Below are 25,343 nucleotides of genomic sequence, written 5' to 3'. Positions count from 1 at the left end.
AGAATCTGGGTTACTCAAGCTCTGCCTTGGAATTTTTACTGCAACCACAGGAATTTTAGAAGATACATGGCAGCACACAACAGAAAAACACATGGAGTTACACAAGCATCTCTGTCTTTTACACTTTAGTAACCAAAAACCATTCTCCATTTCTGGCTGTTTCTGGAAACTGCAAAATTACTTTTCAGTCTGAATGTGGTAGCATGCAGCTACTAAGCACAGTAAACTGGCCAACTCTTCCACGTACCATGAGCATGAATACCATCAAGAGCAATTTAATAGGGCCTAGATTTCCTTTTTCTCTGGTTGTTACACAACTACAGTGGTGATATTACAGGAAAAAACAGTGAAATGTAGCGCATGCTTTCGTAACTTAATTGAATATAAAATGAGCACAGACAGATGTTTTATAGGGAGATACCATGATTCACTGCATTTTTAGTTTATCACACACATTCAGAGAATATCTGAAGGTTGCGGTGGGGATTGGGACTGCACCCTGCTGGCAACATAATAAGTCAGTCTCAAAGATATTGCACATTCATTTGAAACAAGATACAGCAAGCCTATAAAACAGGGAAAGGGAAGGAAAACAAGAAGAAATAACATGACACTTCTGTATTTGTTGTGTGGGAGCAACTTATGCATCTGAAGGACCTGGTCTTTTTAATGTATTAATACATTTTTCACACACACACAACCAGCTGAGGCTGGCTGATATCTGATAAAAGTGAAAGCAATATTGAAGTTCAAGAAATAAAAGCAGGGAAGTCCTTAAAAATTTCATTATAAACAATTGAAACGGTTTTAGGAATCCCAGGCATTATTTAAATTGAAGTTTCACTTGGCCAAGGGGTGAGAGGAGAGAGCAAAGAAGGGGAACCAAACAAGAGAACACATTCTAACCTCCAGCCTCTTGACGATCTCTTTGATGTCATCAATGTTGCTGATGAAGCTCTCCAAAGAAACACATTCACCTCTCTCATAGAATATTTTGATATTTGTGTCCGTTGAAGTCCACCCTATCACATCTCGACAGGAGCAATTGAACACCACGCTTTTTGTGTCCTGTTCAATGAGGACTACAAACTCATTAGAGATGCCTAGAAGACAGTCTATTTCCATACCCTTGCTGTAGTCTTTTGCATGGACACTCCAGACAATAGCACCAGAACTATAGATCTCTGCTCCTGGATAAGGCTTGGACTTTTCCTTCTTTTTTGAAGCAAGCGAGATGAAGGGGAACTTGCCGGAAGGGTCAATGGGTGTGTTGGTGACATTCTTCTCTGCCAAGTCTTTCAAGTACTCTTGCCGGGTCCTGGTGGCCATCGCACGGAACTTTTCTGATTTATGAGCAGCATTCTCTGCATTGATGACTTTGGCTAGTAAGAAGTCCCTGAACACATTTGATTTAGGAAATGTCACACCTTTTGGAATAGGTGGGCCAAAGGATGGTACATCTCTGGATCTTGTCACAGCAACACTAAATGAAATAAAAGAATAAGGAAGAAACACAGTGTTTCACTCTAGGCAAATTCAGCAGTTTTTGTTTACAGACAATACATTCCCTCAAATTTTCTCTTTTTTTTCTCAGCAATATGCCTAAATTTACATATTAATGTTGACAGAGTGGAGACTATGCCCCCCTTGCTGTAGAAACAGAAGGCCACTGTTTTGCATATATGCATTTTTGAGTCGTTCCCAGTACCACAGCTTAAAAAGAGCTTCAAGTACAAAACTGTAGGGGTTTTTTTTTTATAAAGTAATCCCTCATGTATGGCAGTTCTGAATTTTGTTTGGTTTTGGTATAAAAAGAAACTTTCTAACTCACACTATTTAAAAGGCTAGCTTAGAATTTAGCTACTTAATGCTGTGAAAGGCTCATCTGAAAGTAATGCCAAGTGTATGATCAAGACTAGAAATAGAGTTTAAATGAACACATTAAAAAGATAAAGGCAATGAAGTCATCTCACAAGGCCAGTTCTGCTGTGAAAATCATCTGGTGTCTGAATGCATGTATACATCCCACTACTGTTTAAGTTTTACATTTCTGGACTGAAAAACCTCACTAGCTGATATTGCATACCCTTGATAGAAGACTACTCCAAAAATACCAGAAATAAACTCCTGAAAAGTTCAGATACACAGCAGAAACAGATACTTTCTTTTTCAACGCTTCCTTTTAGTTTCTGTACCAAGTGATGGACCAAGAATAAGACTGCCTTAGGCAACAGGGGCCAGCTTAGCTATTCTCAATTGCCAATTCTCTTTTAATATAGATCAGATGCGAGTTGTTTGGAACCACTGAAGATTTGACATTCCAATCCAGTATCATTCACTTGGCAACCTGTCCTAAGAGACTGACAACTCTACTTCGATAGTTTTGTGACAAGAAATGTTCCAACAGTTCAAATAGAATTTACCACATATCCGTAACTAGATCTGAGAAAGCATTAACTAACTTTGGCCAAAATACCATGGTAATGGAAATAAAGAAGCATAGGATAAAACTTGATCACATTAGAAAAGTATGTGGTGTTTCACTTAGAACACTAGCTGGTATAATTTTCACGTTTTGATTTTATCTGAATTCTTAAACATAATCAGAGAAATTCCCCCAAAAAATCAGTAACTGAGATTTCAGAGTAAATCTTTTGAGGGGGGCATATAGGAACACCAAAAATAAAAATTAAGTCACTCAATCTATAACCATATCTTCTGGTTTTGAGTGGTAGGGTGTTTTGTTTGTTTGTTTTGCTTTTGCTGTTCTGAGTTGCTTGGGGCATTTTTTCCTTTGTTTTTTTTTTGTTTGTTTGCTTGATTTTTTAATTATTATATATTCTGGCAACTGATATTGAAAGATGTCATTACTGTCATATTTCCTCCAAATACATGCCAGTATATCTCAAAGTATGCAACAGGGGGTGCTCATGAAGCAACTATCTGACTCATCTTTAGTGGTCCTGAAGGGTCTGTTACTAAGAAATGGAAACCTAAGTGTTAAACACAATTACTGGATGCAATGAAAACTGACCAGAAACTACCAGTAAGACTTTGTTTGGTTCAGTTTTCAATGTCATGGATCACAGGGATAAGAATTCAATCTTTAACACATGCTAGAGAAGTTTTCAGAAAGTGAGCAATGCTCAGAGATGCCAGACTTTTGAAATATTGTTTATCTTAGCTGGGAGGGAGAATTGCTGGCCAAGACAGTGCTTGATTTTATTCCTTTTATGTAGTTTTTAAACATAAATTCCAGTACGTTTTTATGCTATATGGTTTCCTGTTTTGTCTAGAATTATGAATCCATGAAACTGTTCCAAATAATTCAGTGAAAAAGAGGTCAAACTTACTTTGAAAAGTTTCCTAGAAAAACTTTTCATAATAGAATTCTACAAATTTAAATCAAGGGTTTGCACTGAGAGGACAGAAAAGGAAAATATTTCAATCTTAAAGACAGTACAGAGAACATACGATGTTCTGGTGGTCTTGTGTATCAAAATGAACACTGACATTCTCCCAACTATTCTTCCTATTTGTTTCCCCTCCCCTTAAAATTTGAGCCTGTACCAACACTAAAGCCAAAATTACTATTAAGTAACCAGTGAGGTTCCAGCCCTTGTAGTTGTAAACACTTGAAAAATTAGGTGATTCAGGAGTCTGAAGGTCAAAAACAGAACACTCAGATACTTAAATTTACTACAGTTTAGCAAGCATAAATCTTTCCCATGCCTTTTAAAAGGAAGAAATATATGCAGTCATATTACTTGAAGTAACAGACCAAAGCAGATCTATATTTTAGTATGTAATTCAAGTGTAAAATGCATCTGCAGCCCTTGTGGATGCATTTCATACCTTCCCTTTGCTTCAAAATCATTTTTGGGGATAAGGATAAGGCCTGAAACATATGTCTAAGAGTTTAAGAACAAGCTGTGTTCACATAAATTATGCAACAGTTGAATATTTCAATAAGCTGCCGGAAAATGAGTATCAACACAAACATTCCTAGTCCAGGAGAGTTAATACATGTACAAAGCTCAGCATCAATTTCAGAAATGCTCTGTGAACTTCACCAAAAACTTCTGAGGAGAGAAAAGCCTTTAAACCTTCTATATGTACTTGAAAACAATGAATACACCAACTCAGACACTGCAGTCTTAGATTTTTCTCTAAATAAGCACTTGCCTTAATAAAATACTTACGTGAATATTTGTATTTCAGTAAAAACAAGTTAATTCTAAGGCTACCTCATTTCAAGATACATGCTCTAAATCCATTGCTCTGACATTTCGTATCTTAAGTTAAAAGGCTTTATAGAAGTTTTCTGAGATCAGTCAACATTAAAAAATGAAAATACCTTAAGAGTTCACTATATAACAAAGTAAGAACTTTCACTGACAGTAAAGAGAAGTGTAACTCAAAAACATTATTTCTATATGCTTGCAACTTAGTTTAAAAATTCTACTAGTAGGAATCTCCTCTTGCAACTCTTTATTATATGTTACTATCAATTACCATTTTCTATTTTAATCATATTGACTTTAAAGTCACATTAAGACTTGATTTTTTCCTGCACAATCCTCTGTCATTTCTGTGTTGGACTGACATAAGACATGAAGATATTTCAGAGAGCTTAGCTTCTTCCTGAAAGGCTAAGTCACACTTTTTAACTGTCTTAATTTCAAAAATGGAGCATAACCTCAGATAACCAAATTAATTGAGCAAAAACTGGAGTTTTTTTTTTCCTTTGTTCTATTTCTTTCAATGTAAAAATATTCTTCTAGCATATTCTTAATGAAGAAAAGGAAGTGAGAAGGCAATTTTAAAATAATCTCCAAGTGCTTGATACGCACGTGTGTGCGCTCGCATCTGACAGTAGCAGTCTCCTCACTGGGCGTGTTTCATTTACATGTCTGTATGTGTCTATTTACTTACTAAAAGTGTTTGAAATGCACATGACTCAAAACCTCCCTGCCCCTCATCTTTCACTACGTTTCCCTACTGAGAATTTCAGAGAAGAATGCCAGCTGCCTTTGCACTCCAATTCCATGTTTTCAGCGAATCCAGCAACAGTTACCTGTAACAAACACTGTCAGTGCAGGGACTGTGCACTCTCACGATGACAAAGACGTGCTGGAAGTGGGATCGAATGTTCTTTGGGCTGAATGGTTGTGCTCCAGGCTCCTGGAAAACTATTGTCACAATATCATTTCCAATATGTCGTTTTCTCAGAAGCTTTAATGGGAAAAAAAAAAGAAAATGGAAAAAAAACCCCATAGGTTAAAACACAGACTTTACATAAATTTCCAATTATTTACTTCTCAATATTATAAACTACTATTGCTCAATTTCTTTCCCCAAGTGATACTTCAAGCTGAAAATTGAACAACTGAGGATTTATATAACAAGTACCAGAATTAGTTAATAAATTAGTTAATAAATTTCAGGCATGGTTGTTTTCATAAGAATTTCATTTTTATATGTAGCATAGATGGTGAACTTAAAAGGGAAACTTTTAAGCTAAACAAAGGGGAAAAACAACAAATTCTGTTAGTATCGAGAGTAATCAGTGATACATGGAAGCAGGAAAACATCCCCCATTTCACACATTTTTACAAGCCAATGGTAGGTTCTATTTCAAGTTGAAAATAGCTGTCATTGTCCTTAAGACACACTACAAATAATGTCCCGGTAGGCTTCTTTCAGTAAATACAAGACTACAGTACAAGAGAAGGTAAGCTACAAAACAGTAGAACATTTAGTGTACAAAAGCAAACTAAAAAGAATTCTATGTTAACTTTTATTGTAAAATGAAAATCTCTATTTTATTTGCAGAAGTACAAAGCATCATTTCTAGAATAAAATGCATATCCATCATACAAAACAATATGGATTAGAGTTTAACAACAGCAGGTACTTCAGTGTGACAAAGGAGTTCAGCCTAAATAGTATAACACAGTTAAAAAAAAAAAAAAAAGGGAAAATAAAGGATCTTGATAGAAGGATTTTGACTCATGTATTCTTGGGTAGTGCACTGGCCCACCCACTCATTATCTCTGTGCATATTAGAATTTGCTGAACACAATCCCTAAAGGGCAGTTGACTTAGCTGTAGAAGGTTTAAAATAATTGAAAATCATCAGGTACACTGTGGTCCTTCTGACATGTGCTAATGACATCATTGCATACTATTTACATCAAAGTAATGCATAATTAAACAGAAAACCAATAAATAGTCCAATGGAGAAAAATCTGTGATGTACCTACCAGTCATCTACTTTGCTCATCTCCCTGACACAGAGATGGCCACTTTTGATTCCTTAAGTGTCTTTTTGCTAGTAACAAATAAAAGTTGTCATAAATACTCAAGAGTTCATCTCCTCTTGAGGAGGAGGAAAAATTTCTAAATAGGCATAGCCCATCTTACCTGTTGTTTGTTGTTTGGAGTATATGGCAACATCGTAGAAACATGGAACATGATTTCATAGTCCTTGTATGTTGTGTATAGAGAGTGAGTACCTGTTGAATCAGCTGCAGTTAAAGAAGACAAAATAAAAGCATTATTTAAAAAAAAAAATTAAAATTAGGTTTCATTATTATTAAAAAAAAAATCAGCCAAGACAAGAATTCTTATTCATCCTCAATCCTAGCTGACATATCAGCAAGTAAGAACTTGTTCAGAGTTTATTCACCTGCCAAAGAAAATGTCGCATAAAGAGAGCCTGTGCACTTTTGCACACTTTTCCCAAAAAAAATTGTTAGGAATAGGGAATTTATACCAGAAGACCCTGAAGAAAGCCTACTTAAGCATAAATAGTGACAACAAAGTCTGACATAATTTTCAAGTACCACCCAGTATCTTGGAATGAAACTGAACTGTAAGGAATGTGAAAAGAACTTCAGAAAGGAAGGCAGACAGATACTGAAAATGAGTACCATGAGCTCATGCATAATTAAACAGCAAAGGACCTATAACCCACCATAAAAACAGGATGAGTTCTCTTAAGCATAAATATCAGGACTTGAAATTAACCATAATGAAATCAGGCAACACCTTCACTAGAACAGCTGCTTTATGGGCAGGTACAGTCAAAACCCCAAATAGGATGCCAACATGCTTATAACCGATGATGGAAAAAGCCCACAAAAATGACATTATGATGCTGGTATATTAATCTAAGGTAATCTCACCTGTTTTGAGTTCTGGCCACCCTATTTTAAAAGTTACAGAAGAAAGAGAAGGGATCCAGAAACAGGCCACAGAAATAATTACATGTGGATGGAGAGATTTCCATGTGGAGAGAAAATGATAAAAACTAGGATTATGAAGTTTAGAAAGAAAAAAAGAAGAGGGGGCTATTACTCAGTTTACAAAGTGTTGGTTGAAAACAACACTTGATTAGAATTGTGAACTTGTTTTCACTTTCTTTCACTCTAAAAAAAAGTGACCTTGAGAAATGTTTCATTAATTTAAGTGGTAACACATTTAAAGATAAAATAGTGAGTATATTCTATTAAATACAACTTCTGCCCACAGTGCAAAAAGCCTGCTTTCAAACACAATTTGAAAAATAACTAGCTTTATATATGGAAAAAAGCATCCTGGCTATTTGAAGTTATATATAAACATGCTACCAAATTATATAATCCCAGCTATTTATAACAATGCGTTTTAAAAAGCTTTTATAAACTATATCTTGGAGTTTTTATTAGCAGAGAGATCATGTTACTAAGAAGACAACAGATCTGAGATTTGTGATGCATTTACAGTAACATAAATATACAGTTTATTTACCCAGATTTTGAGAAGTTTGTTTCCTGTCAGATTCAGAATAATAAAATGGAGGTAGCTTTACCACAAATGAAACACAAAATAATCTGTAAAATGAAATTGAAAGTTTTCTGTATTATAGCCACATAGAGATCTTGCACTTCTAAATCACTTATCTAGAATAAAAAGGGAATTAGAAATAAAAGATTCCTACAATCTTTAAAAAAAAAAAAAAGTAATTCTCAGTTAATGTTTCAAGGAGACTGGGCTCTCTTTTCCAGAACTCAACACTGCCAGTAGGATAAACCAGTTAACTGCTAAGTTTTTTTCTTTTTAATGCTAATTAGAAGAGCAGGACAGCTGAAAGGGGATCATTTCATCTTGCACTGTGTTCACAGCAGCCTCTGTCCTCTGCCTGATCATTGCAGTGCACACCCAAGGAGGCAGATGCACCCAAAAGTCACTTAAACATCAACATAACTTCATAACAGCTTCATCTGTTGAACTGTAAATACACTGATTTGTACATCATCTTTTAGAAATAGAGCATACAAAAATATTACAAATAATTGGAAAGGGGGAGGAGCAGGTGCAAAGAGATAGGGAAGTGAGACAGGGAAAGGCAGGCCCCAAAAGGTATTGGGGGACTAGAACAAAGCAATTCTGGCAAAAATATGCTAGAACACCTACATATTTAAGCTAGATTTCCAACTTTGCTGGCAGGATTTAATTTTAGGCAGAAAAAAGTTTTCTGAGAACAGCACTGATTCTGCAAACTAAATAATCAGACTACAATCCAAATGACACGTTCCATAATTTCAATTATTTCCAAGGACTTTACAGTTTAAATCTCTCCTAGTCAAATCCAGCTACCAACAGAAGTCCACACCCACTACAGACTGTGCATCTCTCACCATTCAGATTTTTAAAAGTCCAGAATACTGTTCCTGAAGTACACCACCATAATTACAGGTGTTTGCTTTAAATCGAATCACAGCTATTGCAATAAAATCCAAGACTGTGCACTGGAATAATATCCATCATTTCAGGGTCAGAACTGCAAGCCAGCACTGCAATCTACTTCAATTTCCTTCTATTTAACAGAAGCCTGAGAGATCTACAATTTCATTAGCACCTTTTTACACTGAAGACATCCCCTCTGGCCACCAGTTTATGGCATAGCTATTAACGATGCTTTCCCAGCCTTGCTCCATTACTGGATCTGGCTACTTAACTGAGGTGTTACCTGATCCTATTTTCCTTCCATCATTAATCATCTCTAAAAATCCACCTTAGTCTTCTGTCCTTCCAATGATTCTCATCTATATTCACAAGGATTAACAGACTCACATTTGAAGTGGTTTGTTTCTAAAACCAGTAGTGCTCAAAACTGTGGCTGATACCACCAGCACAGTGCTGACAAATTCACCACACTGAATCCACTGGACTTTTTCAGCCTCCTTCTACAGCAGCTTAACCTCTGTGCTGGAAAACTGTATAAAAACCATTACAGTAGAAAATCTGACTCCCTGGTTTCAAAGAGAAACATTGCAAGGAATTGTAGGAGAACAAAAAATAAGTTACACTGATAAGGCAGGACAACCATTACTACAAACTGCAGTAAGGCTCACAATAAGAAGCATGAGAAGAAATATTTTCAGAGCTTAATGGTGCTCTCCTCCACCTTTGCTTTGTTAGCAGCTGTCAACACTACTCTTCTTTCTGTCATATACAAGGATTACACCAAGCATTCATGATGAACTTCTGTAATACCAAAGTTGTTTTCAGACAGAAATGAGAACAGAATCTTTTGTTTTGTAACATACAACAGTACATGAGTAACACAAATGCAGAGAAATGCAGATGGACTTCCCTCCATCCCTATTTCTGCTTCTTAAGCAACTTAACATCTTAAAATTTGTTGGTCTCCCAACAAAAGTCACAGATCCAAGAGTAAGTCTATCATTATTTCCACAAGGTTGGAAAGATGTTATATAGTGCAAGTTAAGAAGGTAATCTATCTGTATTAATTCATTACAAACATTGGGGTTTCTTGACAACCCCTAAATGAAATGAAATGAAATGAAATTCGAAGTCCATTCATTCCCTAGATTTTTTTATCTACTTAAGAATATAAAAACAGAAGCTATTATGTCTTAATCAGAAAACCATGCAGTATATAAACATCTAGTAGAGAAATCTACCTTTATTAGCTTAGTTTATAATCTTACCAAATTGATAAATCATAGAATTCCTAACTCATATTAATCAACTTCCCTTATTTCCTGCATCAACCACACCACCACTCTGTTGGACACACATGCCATGTTACCAGGCCTAGCATTATCAAGCTGATCCCATTTACCAATTTAAAATACTGAGATGCAAGACTAAGTGAGGGGGAGGGAAATAAAACATGCATTACAACTATAAAATAAAGTGACTGAAGTGATAATTTGAAAGATCACTGTGATGTTTATTACTTTAAAGTGATGCCCATAAGCTTCCTAGTCACTCTGGGATAGGTGGCATTTTCAAGCTCTATTTCCTATCCAAAGTCTGCAGGCTGCCAGGAGATAGACTGTTTCCCCTCTGGTAATTCTAGAAATGAACAAACAAAACTTGAAAAGTAGCATCTCCTTTTCACAGTGGTACTGGCAGAGATCCAAAACTAAAGCCTTTGAAGGATCCAATACACTTAAATAGGCTGCCAGTTAATAGGATGCATGAGATTCCTCTTTTTAAGGAATTGGCTCTGTCATGGATACTTACCAATTAGGGCCCTAACTCCAAAAATTTCTAAGAATAACTGTTCTGAAACTGCCTTTTGCTAGAACAACTTTACTTTTCTAAATCTGTATAAATTAAAAATTTTGTGAATATTTCCAGAGTACATATACAAATCAGCTCATCTCCACACAGAGAAAAACCTTTCCACGTCTTACATCATGCAACTGCTTTCCACAGCTTGCAAAGTATTGTCAAAGGTACAGAAACTAGCAAAGTAGTCTATATAGATCTGACCTTTCTGACAAGTCAGTGAACAGACATTTGATTTAAGCACATCTTTGCAATCAGCTGTGCTGCCACGGAACAGAATTCTTACACATGAAAATTTACTGAGTAGCGAGACTGCAAGAACTATTTCAAGACAGGGCTCTCTAGCAACAGAAGAGCACAGAGCTGGAAGATGGAGAAGCTCACTTCCTAGCTGTTTCAACAAAGCCTGTAAACCTAAGTCACAGTAAAAAACCACAACCCCCTCCTTTGCAGGTGTCTGTGTTAAGGCTAAGGTAAAAGGACCAACTGGTTACTTAGGGTAGCTATGGAAAATGTACTGCCTGGCTGTATTCTGCTGTTCACATATTCCCCACACCTGAGATGCAGCTCTTGTGACCATCTCGGGTCTTCAGCATTTCCCCTACCACAAAGTGGCTTTTTTTCCCATTTCCAGTGTAGAATATGCTTTAAGTGTTTCCAAATGCAGCTATCCAAAGAGCTGAGTGTTGTGCCCCCAAAGCACCTTCTCTTTCAGCATCTCCAGTCTGTGCTTTGCACACTGGCAGAAAGGAAAACACACCACCATCAAGATCAATTAGAAATGTTTGCTGCCATTGTTTACATTTACTGCTAAACCTACTCATTAAGAACTCATGCATGCTCACATGTAGTGATGTGTTTTCTCAGTAATCCTGCAGGCACTCTAACCTGAAAGATTTCAGACAACTTGAGTTCCTAAGCAGTTCTGGCTGATGAGGTTCTACAGATGTGAGCCTGTAAAACTTGACTGAGAGAAAATGTAGGAAATCCTTCATGAAAGCAGCAGTTTCCACTTAGAGGATTTCCTGTCCTCTATGCTCATACTGAAGTGTTCACATAAAGACTTCTTGTGTTTTTAGATACAGAATGGAGCTGAATGAGTCTACTGGGCAACGTGAAAAAGATGTGCCAGCTCTCAACATGGAGGAGAACCCTTCATTAGAAGATAACCCTCAAAACCAGGAGAGATTCAGTCAACTTAAAGGTTCCATTCAGTAGGTGCTAGATTATAGGACATGAACTCAAAGCTGGACAAAACTCTTTCCTCGACTCAGAAGCAACAAAAAGGAATTCAAAACATTTCCGGAAAATTCTGCTGTTCAGAAGAAAATGCAAAACGAGTACTTAAAAGTCAGTCACAGCTTTCTTGGGTATATTTGAGCAGATGAATCAACTCAATCATACAGCATTTACACGTACTAGAAACCAGTGTGCATGGACTGACACCAATTCACATCTTAACTAATCCAGAAGAAAGGGTAGAGAGGATTTTGCTCTAACTACTCAAAGTAACAAGGTCACAATATAAAACCAGAAGCTAAATAAATGTTTTCTCTGTTTTCCATACACGTTTCCTTTTTGACCTAGCTTATCTTTACAACTAATAGAATGACAGTTCAGAGCTGTGCAAAAGGAAGACTCACCTTGAGAATTATATGTATTTCCTACAAGGGAGCTGGTGAGGGACTTTTCCCAAGGACGTGTAGTGACAGGACAAGGGGGAATGATTTTAAACTGAAGAAGGGAAGGTTTATATTAGACATTGGGAAGAAATTATTTACTGTGAGGTGGTGAGGCACTGAAACAGGTCACCCAGAGAAGCCGTGGATGCTCCATCCCTGGAAGTTCAAGGCCCAGTTGGATGGGTCTTTCAGCAACCTGGTCTAGTGGAAAGTGTCCCTGCCCATGGCTGGGGGATTGAAATGAGATGATCTTTCAGGTCCCTTCCAACCCAAACCATTCTATATTTCTATGAAATGCACTCAAGGGAGGAACTACAACAGAGGGAACAAAAGTATTGCAAGTTAAAAAAAGCAGGCTCAACGTTAAAAATGGGCAAAATAGGTGCTAATTTAGGTTTAAAACCAAAGTAGGTTTTATAACCCTCTGAAGATTGATGATCAAACCGGTCAAGAACAGCCTGAGGAGATGGCAACACAACTGCTGTAGGAATTAAGGGCAATACACAGAATGATGGAGCATAAAAGCACAGCAAGGTACTCTATTTGTGCCAGGAGACCCATGACAAGACCACAGCTTCTGCTGCACTAAAGCTGATGAATGCTTTTCAGCTTTCATGAATCAAACTCCTTATTTCATTTCCTTTGCTAAAAATAAAAATGGCAAAAGATCTCCATAGGAACTGGATAGCTCCAGTACTCAAAGAAAAGGAATACAAGACAAAATTTCCCTGAGTAATTTAAACAGATCTACAAATTGAATACAGCATGTGCTAGCTGATAAACAGGTATTTCACATGACTGATTCCAAATGCAGGGAGTTTCATTTATAGTTACGGTCACCCAAGATCATCTTACCACTGCATTTTGTTGCAATATGTTTAACAGTTAAAGCTGATAACATAAAGCTGTAACATAGCTGCCAAATCCAGTTTAATTTCCATAACTCAAAAAAGAAAAAGCACAGAGGGAGGAATACATTTGACAGGATGACTAAGACAAAACTGCCTAGAAGAAAAACTGCATGCAACAGACATCAGAAAAACTGCAGATCAACTTTTCAAGGTGAAGTTACATAGGTGGGTTCTCAAAGCATTTTGGAGACCATCTATAAGCATATCATTAAAAAAAAATAATATACCAGCTGTATTGATTAGTCTTAAGACAACGCACTGATGATGGATTTGCAATACCAATAATTGGTCCACAATTACTGGTTTCTTGTTGTAGCTTTAGTGATAATTTCATACCAAATCAGTACAAAAATCTAATTATTGTCTGAGTTGAGAGACCGTATGAGTACAGTTAAATTACACACATGCTCTGCTTTCACTTAGATTAAGCAACTGCAGCAAAGATCTTGTTTTTAAGAATTCTCTTCAAAAAGGCAGTTAGCAACCATATCATGCATTTTGTTCACTTAAGGGGGGGAAAAAAACACTGAAAAAGTCTTACTTTTTGTATCCAGCTGGGCCCGGTACTTGTCAAATCCCTTGAGTCGAACTCGCTCTCCCAGGAGCTGAAGAAACTCCTCAAAGGCTGGACCTGCTGATTCATTATTATACATTTCCTCTTCAGTGCTTTGCCCAGCTTTGCAGTACATGATACCCACTTTAAGTTGGTAACTTAACTGCAAAAGGAAAAAGATTAAAATTTTATGTGTATACCAAGTGATGAAGCAACTTATGCACTGAATTCACTTCCACAATTTAATAAACCCATAATTCCCAAATGAATACCTGATTATCAGTCTAATTTCAAAAGTTAGTGTAGTTCCAAATACTCTCACTGTTTTCTATTGTAACTGCCTCGATGATTGCAGATTTAATCTGAAGATGTCAAAATGTTTTCTGAAGTGAAACACACATGAATGCTGCTTATTTCCAGGAGAACACCGCAGCTTGCAAGTGAATGTCTAACACTGAGCCACATGGGAAGTGCTGGCTGAGTAATGCCAGGACCTTGACTCTCAATTAGGCTGGTACCATGGCTGCCATCCTATGCTAAGCCTTCCACGAAGAAGGGTAGGGCACATCATGTGCTCATTTCTAAAACAAGTGACAAAATGAACATGCTCTCATTTCGAAGAGAGGATAGAAATTTTTCACCTATTAGCACATTCACCTGTGAGCAATGCTGAAAGACTCCGTGACATTCAGTTGGTCGTCTTCCCTGACTTAAATATGATGATAGTAACAAAGAAAACAGCTAAATTGAGAAATGCTGAAGATTGAGAAACCTTGAAGATACTATTTATTAGCATAGCTCTTCAAATACATTTGTGCTTTTTATTTCCATTTTCCCTCTAATTTGATAGTTGATGTTTCCTAATGCAGCAGAAGTTGAAGATGTGAATAAAGTAATTTTTTACCCAACCGTAATTGTGATTCTTCAAAGCAAACTGTTTCCACCAATTCCAAATTGATACATGCACACACAAAAGGAGTACACTGGCATCATTTACATCTGGACTACAGAAAGACAAGCTACAGAAGGGAAGAAGGAAGGCATTATCCACAGCCATTTACTGCTGTCTCCAAAACCAATTTCACAGGCAGGAACTCTAATTGAAGGAGCTCAAGGGAGAGCCTTGGAGTTTATGCACGTAATTCATCCAGTAGAAGTGCATCCTTATTGCCCATGAAATAATCTTTCCTCCCACACATGAATTTTTGCAAAGGCTCAGTTTCAAATAAACACCAACCACATGCACCAGAATGAAGCCATAAGAAAATCTATCAAAGCTGGCATGAGATTTACAAGTTTAGGCTACAGGTTAGTGGGAAGTGAAAAGACTTACTGCAAGGGCACTGGAAGGAAAGTTATCTGAATATATTGTGATTTGCTCTTGGAAGATTCTATCCCAAGCCATGAGGCAAAGGATTTTGAACTTGCTAGGATGATGTGGACACATAATGAAACAGAAATTCATTAATTTTAACCTATTATATTTATGATGGGATAATTTAAAGGTCCTCAGAAGTGGTCTTACTCTGTCTCTAAAGAAAGTAGATTTTAAAATTTAAAAACTCTGGAAATTGCAACTTTACCATATTCTTCCTTTACTACCAAAGATGAATGATGATGGGGATAAAAGTATTAGCAGCAGGAAAACAAGGAGGGAAAAAGAAGGGTAAAGATAACCTGGCTTGTTTACTCCTGCTGAAGAAGTCAGATATATATGTCACAGTTCTAGTCTTTCCCCACTACAGACTATCCCTTATTTTATCACCTGACACACTACATGATTTGCATCCTCTAAATATGTCCAAATTTCTTATGACAAAACTCACATACAGCATAAAATCATAAAATGGTTTGGGTTGGAAGGGACCTTAAGGATCATCTAGTTCCTAAAGTCCTGACATGGGCAGCAGGGACACGTTCTACTGGACCAGACTGCTCAAATCCACATCCAAGCTGACTTTTAACACTTTCAGGGATGGGACATGCCCAGCTTGGCAACCTGTTGAAGTGCCGCCTGCAGACACGTGGTATGGGAGGAGAAAGGAGGGGAGCGAGGAAGGGTGGTGAGAGGTGGCACTGCTGCTGCTCCTGTGGGAACAACTGCCAGCACTTCCCATACCAGCAGTAGCAGGTCCTGTCTCGGACCATTCAGGCATCTGCTGCTCAGATGTGTTTTCTCCATCCCACAGAAACAGGATGGATGCAAGTGCTTTGTGGAACCACAACACCTTAACTGTACTGCTAATTATAATAGCTTCTAGTAATTTCACTTAAAACAAGTTAGGACAAGGAAAATTATTCTCATGAAGCACACTTGCAATATTTAAGTTTCACCTTTAGGTGAAGGAAGTATTTTCAAGGGCATAAACATAAATGGGATCTGCAGCACCAATGAGCAAGCAAACCACCATGCTTTATTGCTTTGAAAATGTCAGCCTAAGAAACTAAACAAGGACTATGCAGAGAGCAGGGTGTGCCTTCTAGCTGTGTTCTTAGATTTGCTATATTTTGAAAAAAAAGTTTCCCTAAGGACAACACAAGTTGGCATTTCTGAATCAAAAAGAGCAGATCTGGAGAAAGGCATGTAGTCCCCATTATTAGACCTCCTTTTGATAAATCTACGGTCCTTAGAAGTGTATAAACTACAAGAAAAAGCTAAAAAAGAAGTTGAAGCATGAATTCTGTTGTGGTAAAACTACTAAAGTAGCATCTTCATTTTAATAATCCGAAAGCATTTACGTATTCATATACGTGCAAAAAGTGCATTTTAAGGATTTATCTAGCACCCAGTCAAGACAGCAGAAAGTACGGCTTGGATTTAACCAGTCAGCAAGTTTATATTATGAACTGGGAATTATATTAAGAACCAAGTGACGTTTCTCAGTATTTCTGTGAATGAGGAATTGCCATAAAGATTAACTTCTACTGAAATAAATCAGTAATTGCCCTAATATTCAAATTTTTAAATCATATTTGGAAGTAAACTTAGAGTAACTTACCAAGAGGTCTGCATTCAAGACAAAGATTAGTAGATGGTAATTAGCAAAGAAGCCAGTGCAGCCCTAGGAAATGACTGGATTGCTGTTTAACACAGAACCATTCAAATGAATGCATTTTAATAAATCCAATAAAAGAACAGCTAGGTGACAAGCAGTGTGGACCATATGTACAGAACAGCAGATGTTACCACTCTAGCAATCTCAGAGGAAGTAAGGAACGAGCACACACCACCAGTACAAAACTAGGGCAAGAAAAATATTCCCATTCTGACTCTGAATGACATATGCAGATATTGAAAGAGTAGAAGAGACAGAGCTCAGCCATAAGAGTGATATGAAATTCAGAGAAAATATGTTGCACTGAAAGACTTGAAAAGTGCAATCTGTTCAGTTTATCATAAACAAGACCAACAGATGATTTAATCACTGCATACAAAAACCTTTGCTGGAAAAAAAAAATCTCACACCAAAATGACTTTTAAGATGTAGCAGAGAAAAATATCAGAAGTCTTAAAGCTGAAGGCAGATAAATTTAAATAAAGAAGTGGAAATTCTTAAATATGAAAACAACCAACTGCTTTAAGACCTCACTCAAATATAGAAAAGACATCTTATTCTAATGAAAACTGATGCATACAAATTTGGCTCAGTGAAGGGATTCCTGGGTGAAATTCAATGGCTAAGTCAGGCTAAGGTGACTTTATAATCTTAACTCTTAAATTTACAAAACATTTTATCTGTTATATCAAACAGGCACCTGTTCATGCTGTAACGAAACAGTGTGACACTCAGCAAGAAGAAGTGATCAACATTCTGTGTACCTAATTAGTAGAGCAGCTGTTACCCAATTTTTGTTAGCTTAGAATTGAAAAAATGCAGCTTCTAATTAGTACAGAGTGTGCTTATCTTTTTCTGCTAGAAGTGTCAAACTGTTTCATTACCACAAAAACAGAAAATACTTTGATGCAGATAATAAAAATTTAACTATCGCTCATCCTTAATGATTTTCCAAAGTTTAAGTATTAGAAAACCATACTATGGGAGCTTAATAACATACAGGATATGAACTAAGGATAATTCAACCTCACAGTTTTGTTAGAATATCATAAAATGGTTTGGGTTGGTAGGGGACCTTAAAAATCATCCAGCTCCAATCCCCCTACCATGGGCAGGGACACCTTCCACTAGACCAGGTTGCTCATAGCTCCATCCTACCTGGCTTTGAACACTTCCAGGGATGGGGCATCCACAGCTTCTCTGGGTGACCTGTTCCAGTGCCTCACCACCCTCACAGCTTAGAACTTCCTCCTAATATCTTATCTAAACCTACTCTCTTTCAGTTCGAAGTTATTCCTCCTTGTCCTGTCACTCTGTGCTCTTGTAAAAAGTCCCTCTCATCTTTCCTGTAGGCTCCCTTCAGGTACTGGAAGGCCACAGTTAGGTCATCCCAAGCCTTCTCTTTTCCAGGCTGAGCAATCCCAATTCTCTCAGCCTTTCCTCACAGCAGAGGTGCTCCATCCCTCTAATTACCTTGGTGCCCCCTCCTCTGGACTCACTCCAGCAGGTCCATGTCCTTCCTCTGCTGGGACCCCAGAGCTGGATGCAGTGTTCCAGGTGGGGTCTCACCAGAGCAGAGCAGAGGGGCAGAATCCCCTCCCTCTCCCTGCTGCCCACGCTGCTCTGGATGCAGCCCAGGACACCATTGGCTCTCTGGGCTGGGAGTGCACACGGCTGGGTCATGTCCAGCCTCTCACCCACTGGCACCCACAAGTCCTTCTGGGCAGGGCTGCTCTCGATGTGTTCATCCCCAGCCTGTGCCTATACATAAGTGCAGCACCTTGCACTTGGTGTTCTTAAACCTCATGAGATTCCCATGGGGCCACTTCTTGAGATCGTCCAGGTCCCTCTGGATGGCATCCCATCATTCATGCATGGCAACTGCACTACTCAGCTTGCTGATTTGCTGAGGGTACACTCAATCCCTTCATCTGTATCATTAATGAAGATACTAAGTCCCAATATGGACCCCTGACGGGCACCACTTGTGCCTGATGTCCATTGTGATTCTGAGCCATCAACCACTACTCTCTGGATGCAACAATTCGACCAATTCTTTATCCCTCTAACAGTCCACTCATCAAATCCATCTCTCTCCAATTCAGAGAGAAGGATGTTGTGGGGGACCATGACCAAGGCTTTACAGAGGTCCAGAAAATCTGCAACCCCTCCCTTGTCCACTGATGTAGCTACTCCATCACAGAAGGCCACTGGGTTGGTCATGCAGGATTTGTCCTTGTTGAAGCCATGCTGACTGTCTCAGATCCACCTCCCTTTCCTCCATGTGCCCTAGCACAACTTCCAGGAGGATCTGTTCCATGAGGTTCCCAGGTACAGAGGTGAGGCTGACAGGGCAGTAGTTCCCAGGATCTTCCTTTCCACCCTTTTTAAACATGGGTATGATGTTTCCCCTCTTCCAGTCTCCTGGGATTTCCCCTGACCACTTCTCAGAGAGGGCGTGGCAACCACATTCAGCCAATTCCCTCACACTCTGGGATGTATCTCATTGTGTCCCATAGACTTATGTACATTCAGGTTCATCAGGTGGTCGTGAACCTGATCTTCTCTTACAGTGGGAGGGACCCAGTCCCGTCCTGGGTCCATCCACTCAAGAAGCATGGAAAGAGAGGTTGCCAATGAAGACTGAGGTATGCACACAGCTACAAAATGTCACTACTGAAGTTTATAATCATAAAATTCACTTCGGTCAAGGACTTTCATTTTGCTAAGTCTAAGCTGTATTGCTGATGAGCCTTGGTTCCATCTTTAAAAGACCAGGAGACTATCACCTAAGTGAAAATTATTTGTATAAAGAAAGGCTTAGAATATTTTGCCATGTAGTTTGTTCCAGGGGAAAGAAAAAAAGAACGCCAACAAAACAAAAAGATATGGGCAGCACCCTGGTCGTGGTTTAGCCAATACAGTATTACAACGAAACATGGGAGACTTTTCTTTTTAGTGTAACAGCAATAAGAAAAACAGAACTGCCTCCTTCCCACAGTCTTTGAAAAACAATAATGTAGACTCTTTTAAAGTCAATTTAAATGAACAACTGCCATAACATCAATCTAAAACTTCAGGCTACCTAGAGAAATGAACTTGATTTCATACATACCAAATATTCTGCAAAACTTGGGGGAAATAAATGCAGTGTGACTCTCCCTATAGATGACGAGTTTTAGTTTAAATGAGGCATTTTGACAGACTGACTCTAATCATATAAAGCTAAAAGATAATTTTGCAACTCATGGCAACAATCTGACAGATTAAGATCATTTGTTTAATTCTGTAACTCTGCACTTACCCCTTGCTCATCAAGCTTCATAAGCTGTTCTGTGACTTTTGGAGTGTTGAAGGCGAGCCTTAGGCAATGGATATTCAGCTCTGGAACCACATACTCCAGCACTTCTTTTAGGGGAAGACCCCTGGCTGTGCAATGCTTTGCAGTAGAAGGGATAGCATCTTCCAGCACAGAGCCTCTTAATGTCATGAGCTGTGCACACAAAAGAACAGCACATATATTGACTTATGCACTGAGATTGACTAACAATAGCAGTGGAACTAAACATACTACTTTTCCAATTCTCAATAAAGATCAAGGACACTGAGGAATTTCTGTTAGCATAAGACCAACACTGATACACAAAATGTCACTCAGTGACAGCTAAAAGTAGTCAGACTATTTAAAATGATTCATCTGATTAAAGTTTTACAGGAAACTACTACCTGGAAAAATTAGTATTAGTATAGTATTTCTAGCAGAGCATTTAAAGTTCTCAGGTCTGCCCACTGCCACATATAAAAGTGAAGGAAGCCATTTCCCTCCTCTTTGCTTGCTTCTAGCTAATACAGCTCCTGTAAGTTTCTCAAGATTTAACCAAAACAACCTTTGCTTTCCTCTGTATTGGATGTTATGGAATAACTCACATACATTCTGTGCCAGATAAACATGTGGCACAATTCTGTCAGGAGGTTCCTGGATTATACAGAAATCTACTATCAGTGCTGTAAAGCACATAAACCCCACACATGACACCTGGTTTCGCCTGCTCACTTCTAGTTTCTTTTACTATCACCCCTGAACTGCTTACCTCACTGGTTCTGAATATGATCCGGTAGTTGTACTGAGGTCCATTTTCTTTGATTTCCTCTGGCTTCTCTCTTCTTATACTCACAGCTACTGGACCCAGGTTCTCATCTGCCCCAAAGTAGTTCCAGTGCTCTTGTATATGAGGGAAAAAAAAAAGAAAAAAAAAAGAAAAGAAGAAGTCTGTCTTACTTCTTATATTTCAACTATATTTCTATATTTTCATGCTTGATTGTTACACTGGAAATAAACTGCCAGCTCCATGGAGTCAATAAGAGCATGTCTTCAAGTGGTACCGGGATGTCATTCTCGTGCTTCAGTTCTCTTGTGAGCTCCATTTATGCAAAAAGGCTGAAATTCAACATGGCATCTCTGCTTAAATAGGCCTAAAACAGGATACACCTCTTCCATCAGCTTTTATATTGCCATCTGTTTCATTCACGTTGAGCTAAGTAAGTACAACCAATTTCCTCCTTAAAAATAAAGGGAAGGAAGCCAAATGCACCAAAGTGGGAAACTCAACAACCTACGTTAAAATAGAAATGTCAAATAACTGTACTTAGCAAAGGATGTAAATTATTTATTTTTGTTTGACTGTTTTTTGCTTTTTCCATACACGTTACTCAGTTCTAAAATGGGAAAAACTGATGAAGCTGAAAAAGAAGTTAAAGGCTTGTTCACAGTAAAAGTATCAAATCATAGTACCACAGAAAAGTAAAGCACAAGAATAAAATAACTAGCATACATATTTAACAGTGAAGTGTTCAACAGCCCTAAAAGTGAATTTAAAGTGCTAAGACTTGAGTTGAAAACCAGTCTAGTGGGGAAGGCAGCAGAGAGGAGAATACAGGATTGGTGAAATCACTCACTAGCTTAACAGCAGATTCTTTGAAACACTTTTATATTTGTCTAACTATAGACATGTAAAGCCAAGCTTTACATGAAAAAAAGTTAGAAAAGCACATTTACAAAAATCAAAGCTCAACGATTTTAAAGATTGGTGTTGAAGGCTCTTCTGTTCAACCTTTTGAGCATTACGAACTTATCTTGACTGATGACAGAGGTATATCACCATTAATGAAGCAACATATAAACAAAGCTGCACATATCTTAAGTGACTGCTGAATTTAAACACATATTCCCTAAAAGAAAATTTAAGGGAAAAGTTCAAAAAAAAGGAGTCAAGCACTGTACAAGAAAAATAAGTCCCATGTAATCATTTTCCATAAGCTGCATGTATGAATGAATTTATACATGCACAAAAATACAAAGTTAGAACCACCTGAAAATTCAGCAATTCAAAGATGTGAAATTCGATGGAATGAAAAAGAGACATAACTGCCCTAACAGGAAATGTAACCACATTGTCTTTACTACATACAGATTACTTGTTATTGTTAAAACAACCAGAATTTTAAATAAGAACTTTAGGAGCAGTCTAATATGAGCTATTCTACTATAGAGACAAAACGTAAAATATTTTAACATCATCATCAAGAACTGCAGCTTTAAAGATAATAAAAATAGATATTGAAATACACTCCATCTAAAGTGAATGGTAATCATTTTTCCAATTAATAATATTGTTAAAAATTTGAGAGCCTCATTTTTACTGTAATTCTTTTAAAACTTATACTTACTGGTCCTTGCAAAACCTCCCTCCAACATACTGAGTGCTTTCACACAGTTGTCCAGCACTTCAAGCCCCTGGGGGCTCTAGTCAATACCTCAGTGTCTGGTATTCTATTATCCCTCACTCAATGTTTTCTGTTTAAAGATTTCAGAGCATGCATGACATAAAAGAAACATGCTTGCAGCATTAGAAGACTTGCTTTCTACCAAATCCCTCTGCAAGTCATGAAGAGCCAATGCTATACATAAAGGTAATTAAAATTCAAAATTCTTCTAATATCTTGTGGAATATTCTGTAAATATTGTCATTAAATTTTGGGTGACTAAACTGTGAGTGGGCAAATTATTAATAGATTAGATCATCCATATAAGCCTAATTACATTTTTACAGTAGCCCACAGATATGAGCCCTGTAAATGCCAGAGATGTTCTGTTGTTTAAAATTTCAAACTACCTTACTAGCACTCTAGCTTATTTTCTTCCTGCATTAAGTAGCTTGCTTTTTTTTCAGTGTTTACAGCTCACCAAACAGTTTATGGCCAACAAGGTCAATGCAGAAGCAGCACAGTCTTTGAGAAAGATTAATTTTTTAATCAGCCTATTACATAGCTTCCAAAACCTGAGATAACTTGGCCATCTCCACACTAAACTGCTTAGTGACTTAAAAACAGTGATGTGGATTTGCTTTTATAATAGAAAAACTTACAGAAAAAAGTTATGGTGGTCATGCATACTAGAAGGGTCCAAACATTACATTAGTTTTCTATATTGAGAGCCACACAGTAAAATTTGTCTAACCTGCAACCATTCCAGCCTGCAACTCAGATAGAGAATTTTCTCAGGATAAATTATTCTACATCTTGAAAACACATTTAAGAAGTGTGGCAAGAGGAATGTTTGAAGCTGCACACACATACACAAAATACACATACAATTCTGTATCATTTGATTAAGCTTTTTAATTAGCTCCTATTGCTTTGGAAAAATGCATGAAGTAGTGTGGAACTTTACACTTCTCTGCTAAGAGGAAATGTCTTTTATTCTCTTTTCCTTCAGCCAGCACTGCAGTGTCTTTCTTGCTGTCCTATGCACATCCTTAGTCCTCTCCTCTACTCACATTTACTACAGGATTGTTCATTCTTTACCTTCATTCTTTCTCCTCCCCTATACCCCATCTCTGTATTCATTCTGCAAGATACAGTATATACCCCTGTATCTGACTACTTTTCCTTCTGGTACACTTTCTCGCACCTCCACCTGATTTTCTCCTACATCCTGAATCTCCTTACATCCAACAATTTTCTCTTTCCAGTGCACGAAAAGAAGTAGCAGAATTAAAGTGAAAAAAGCTTAATATCCAATCTAAATGGAGTTAATTAGGAATTTTATTGGGAAAACAAGGGCTATGTCACAATCATAACTCAAGAACTTTATGTCAAACATGAATACCATAGAAGACAGCTTATTTCTCCACACCACACAGAAGCTCATTGGAAGCAACATTTCTCAAGGTTGATATTTAATTTAAACTACTGTTGAAAAATGACTTAATTAACAATCAGGATAACTAGCGACAGCCACAAATCAATTTATAAATCCACACCCAAAAGAAATAATAACTTGATTGTACCTGGTCATTAAAACAAACTATACATACTTTTAAAAATAGTTAAATATTTATTATGTCACTCAAAAGATACTTCCAGTGAAAGAACCAAAACTAAAATATTTATTTCCCTAGCAGATATTTATGAGTTTCCTTTGCAAAGGAAAGCCAAGTAAATGCACTTGATTTTGACTGAAAAGGTTCTTTTGTGCTTTTATCGTATTTCTCTTTAGGTATCAAGTTCAACTGATATTTTGTGTAATTGGACTAGAAATAAAAATCCCAAACGTTTCCCTTCTGAATGAAACTCAGCATCAAGCATTTTCCTCTAATCCTAGCTCAGCATTTACAGTACTGGAAAACTCTGCTCAGTAGTCCTCTGGAGACAAAAGGGCAGGCAGCATTTTGAGAGCTCTGCAAGTCTAGCCATATACTTGAAAGGCACCAACTAACTCTTGGACAGAATATGCAGCAATTTAGAGCATTAGAGCAAAGGGTATTTTTACTGGCTGCCAACAGTTAAAGGAAAGCTGACCAACAGCTCATTTGTTATAAAACCAGTTCAGGAAACTATTTACTTCTCAGTCAAGCCTTTCAACCTAAGCCAGTAACTAATATTTGTCCTAAATGGTAACATTAGCAACTACTGCATGAGGAGGATGGAAGCAAAACAGATGCTCTTGGTTCTTTCCATGAGAACTGTAATTCCCAGATGCAATTACAGGCACAGAGAAAACAGACTGCTCCTCTGGAGTGATAGGCTCTCTTTTCTGAACTGCACTCGGACAAGCTGATGGAAACAAATTTTTCTCTCCCTGCGATTTTAATATTGATTATAAATAAGTCTTTAGTAAACATATCTCTGTGCAGCTTTCACAAATTGGTTCTTGCACTGGCTTTGTCCTCTCCCCTTCTTTTTTATGCACTAGCTTAACTTACAAATGTCTAGACTTCAAACATTTAGTTAAGTCTTTCTATCAAATACACCTTTTAAAACACACCATTATTTAATCACCTTGTAAATACATCTTGTGCATCATAAGTAGCATTCATTTCTTATAAGGATAAACATTTCCATGTGAGTTCACTGTGCATGAGCTTCTGTTAGTGAATTGAGAGAAAAGAGTGCAATTCATATGGTCCTGCAAGGTTCATTTCTCTCCACTGAGTACAAAGGGAGTCTGCACAATTAGCCCAGATATAAAGTAGAAAAGCTGAATCCAGCC

The 25,343-nt window shown here is 37.6% G+C and overlaps 1 protein-coding gene across 7 annotated transcripts in view; it reads right to left on the bottom strand.

The window, feature by feature from the left end:
- SIPA1L1 (signal induced proliferation associated 1 like 1) overlaps nt 1-25,343 on the bottom strand; it is a 207,035-nt gene that overhangs the window by 42,626 nt on the left and 139,066 nt on the right. For all 7 annotated transcript variants that reach the window (XM_039551749.1, XM_039551752.1, XM_039551748.1 and 4 more), the window contains 6 exons: nt 20,884-21,014; nt 20,097-20,285; nt 13,725-13,899; nt 6,427-6,530; nt 5,078-5,235; nt 907-1,483 (listed from right to left, as the gene is read on the bottom strand). In XM_039551749.1, the coding sequence (XP_039407683.1) occupies nt 907-1,483; nt 5,078-5,235; nt 6,427-6,530; nt 13,725-13,899; nt 20,097-20,285; nt 20,884-21,014 (1,334 nt within the window). The remainder of the gene's footprint in view (nt 1-906; nt 1,484-5,077; nt 5,236-6,426; nt 6,531-13,724; nt 13,900-20,096; nt 20,286-20,883; nt 21,015-25,343) is intronic.

The sequence above is a fragment of the Corvus cornix genome, chromosome 5, assembly GCF_000738735.6.
Source record: "Corvus cornix cornix isolate S_Up_H32 chromosome 5, ASM73873v5, whole genome shotgun sequence".
Classification (NCBI taxonomy): Eukaryota; Metazoa; Chordata; class Aves; order Passeriformes; family Corvidae; genus Corvus; species Corvus cornix.
Note: the sequence above shows the minus strand (reverse complement) of the source record. Positions and strands in the feature narration are given on the sequence as shown.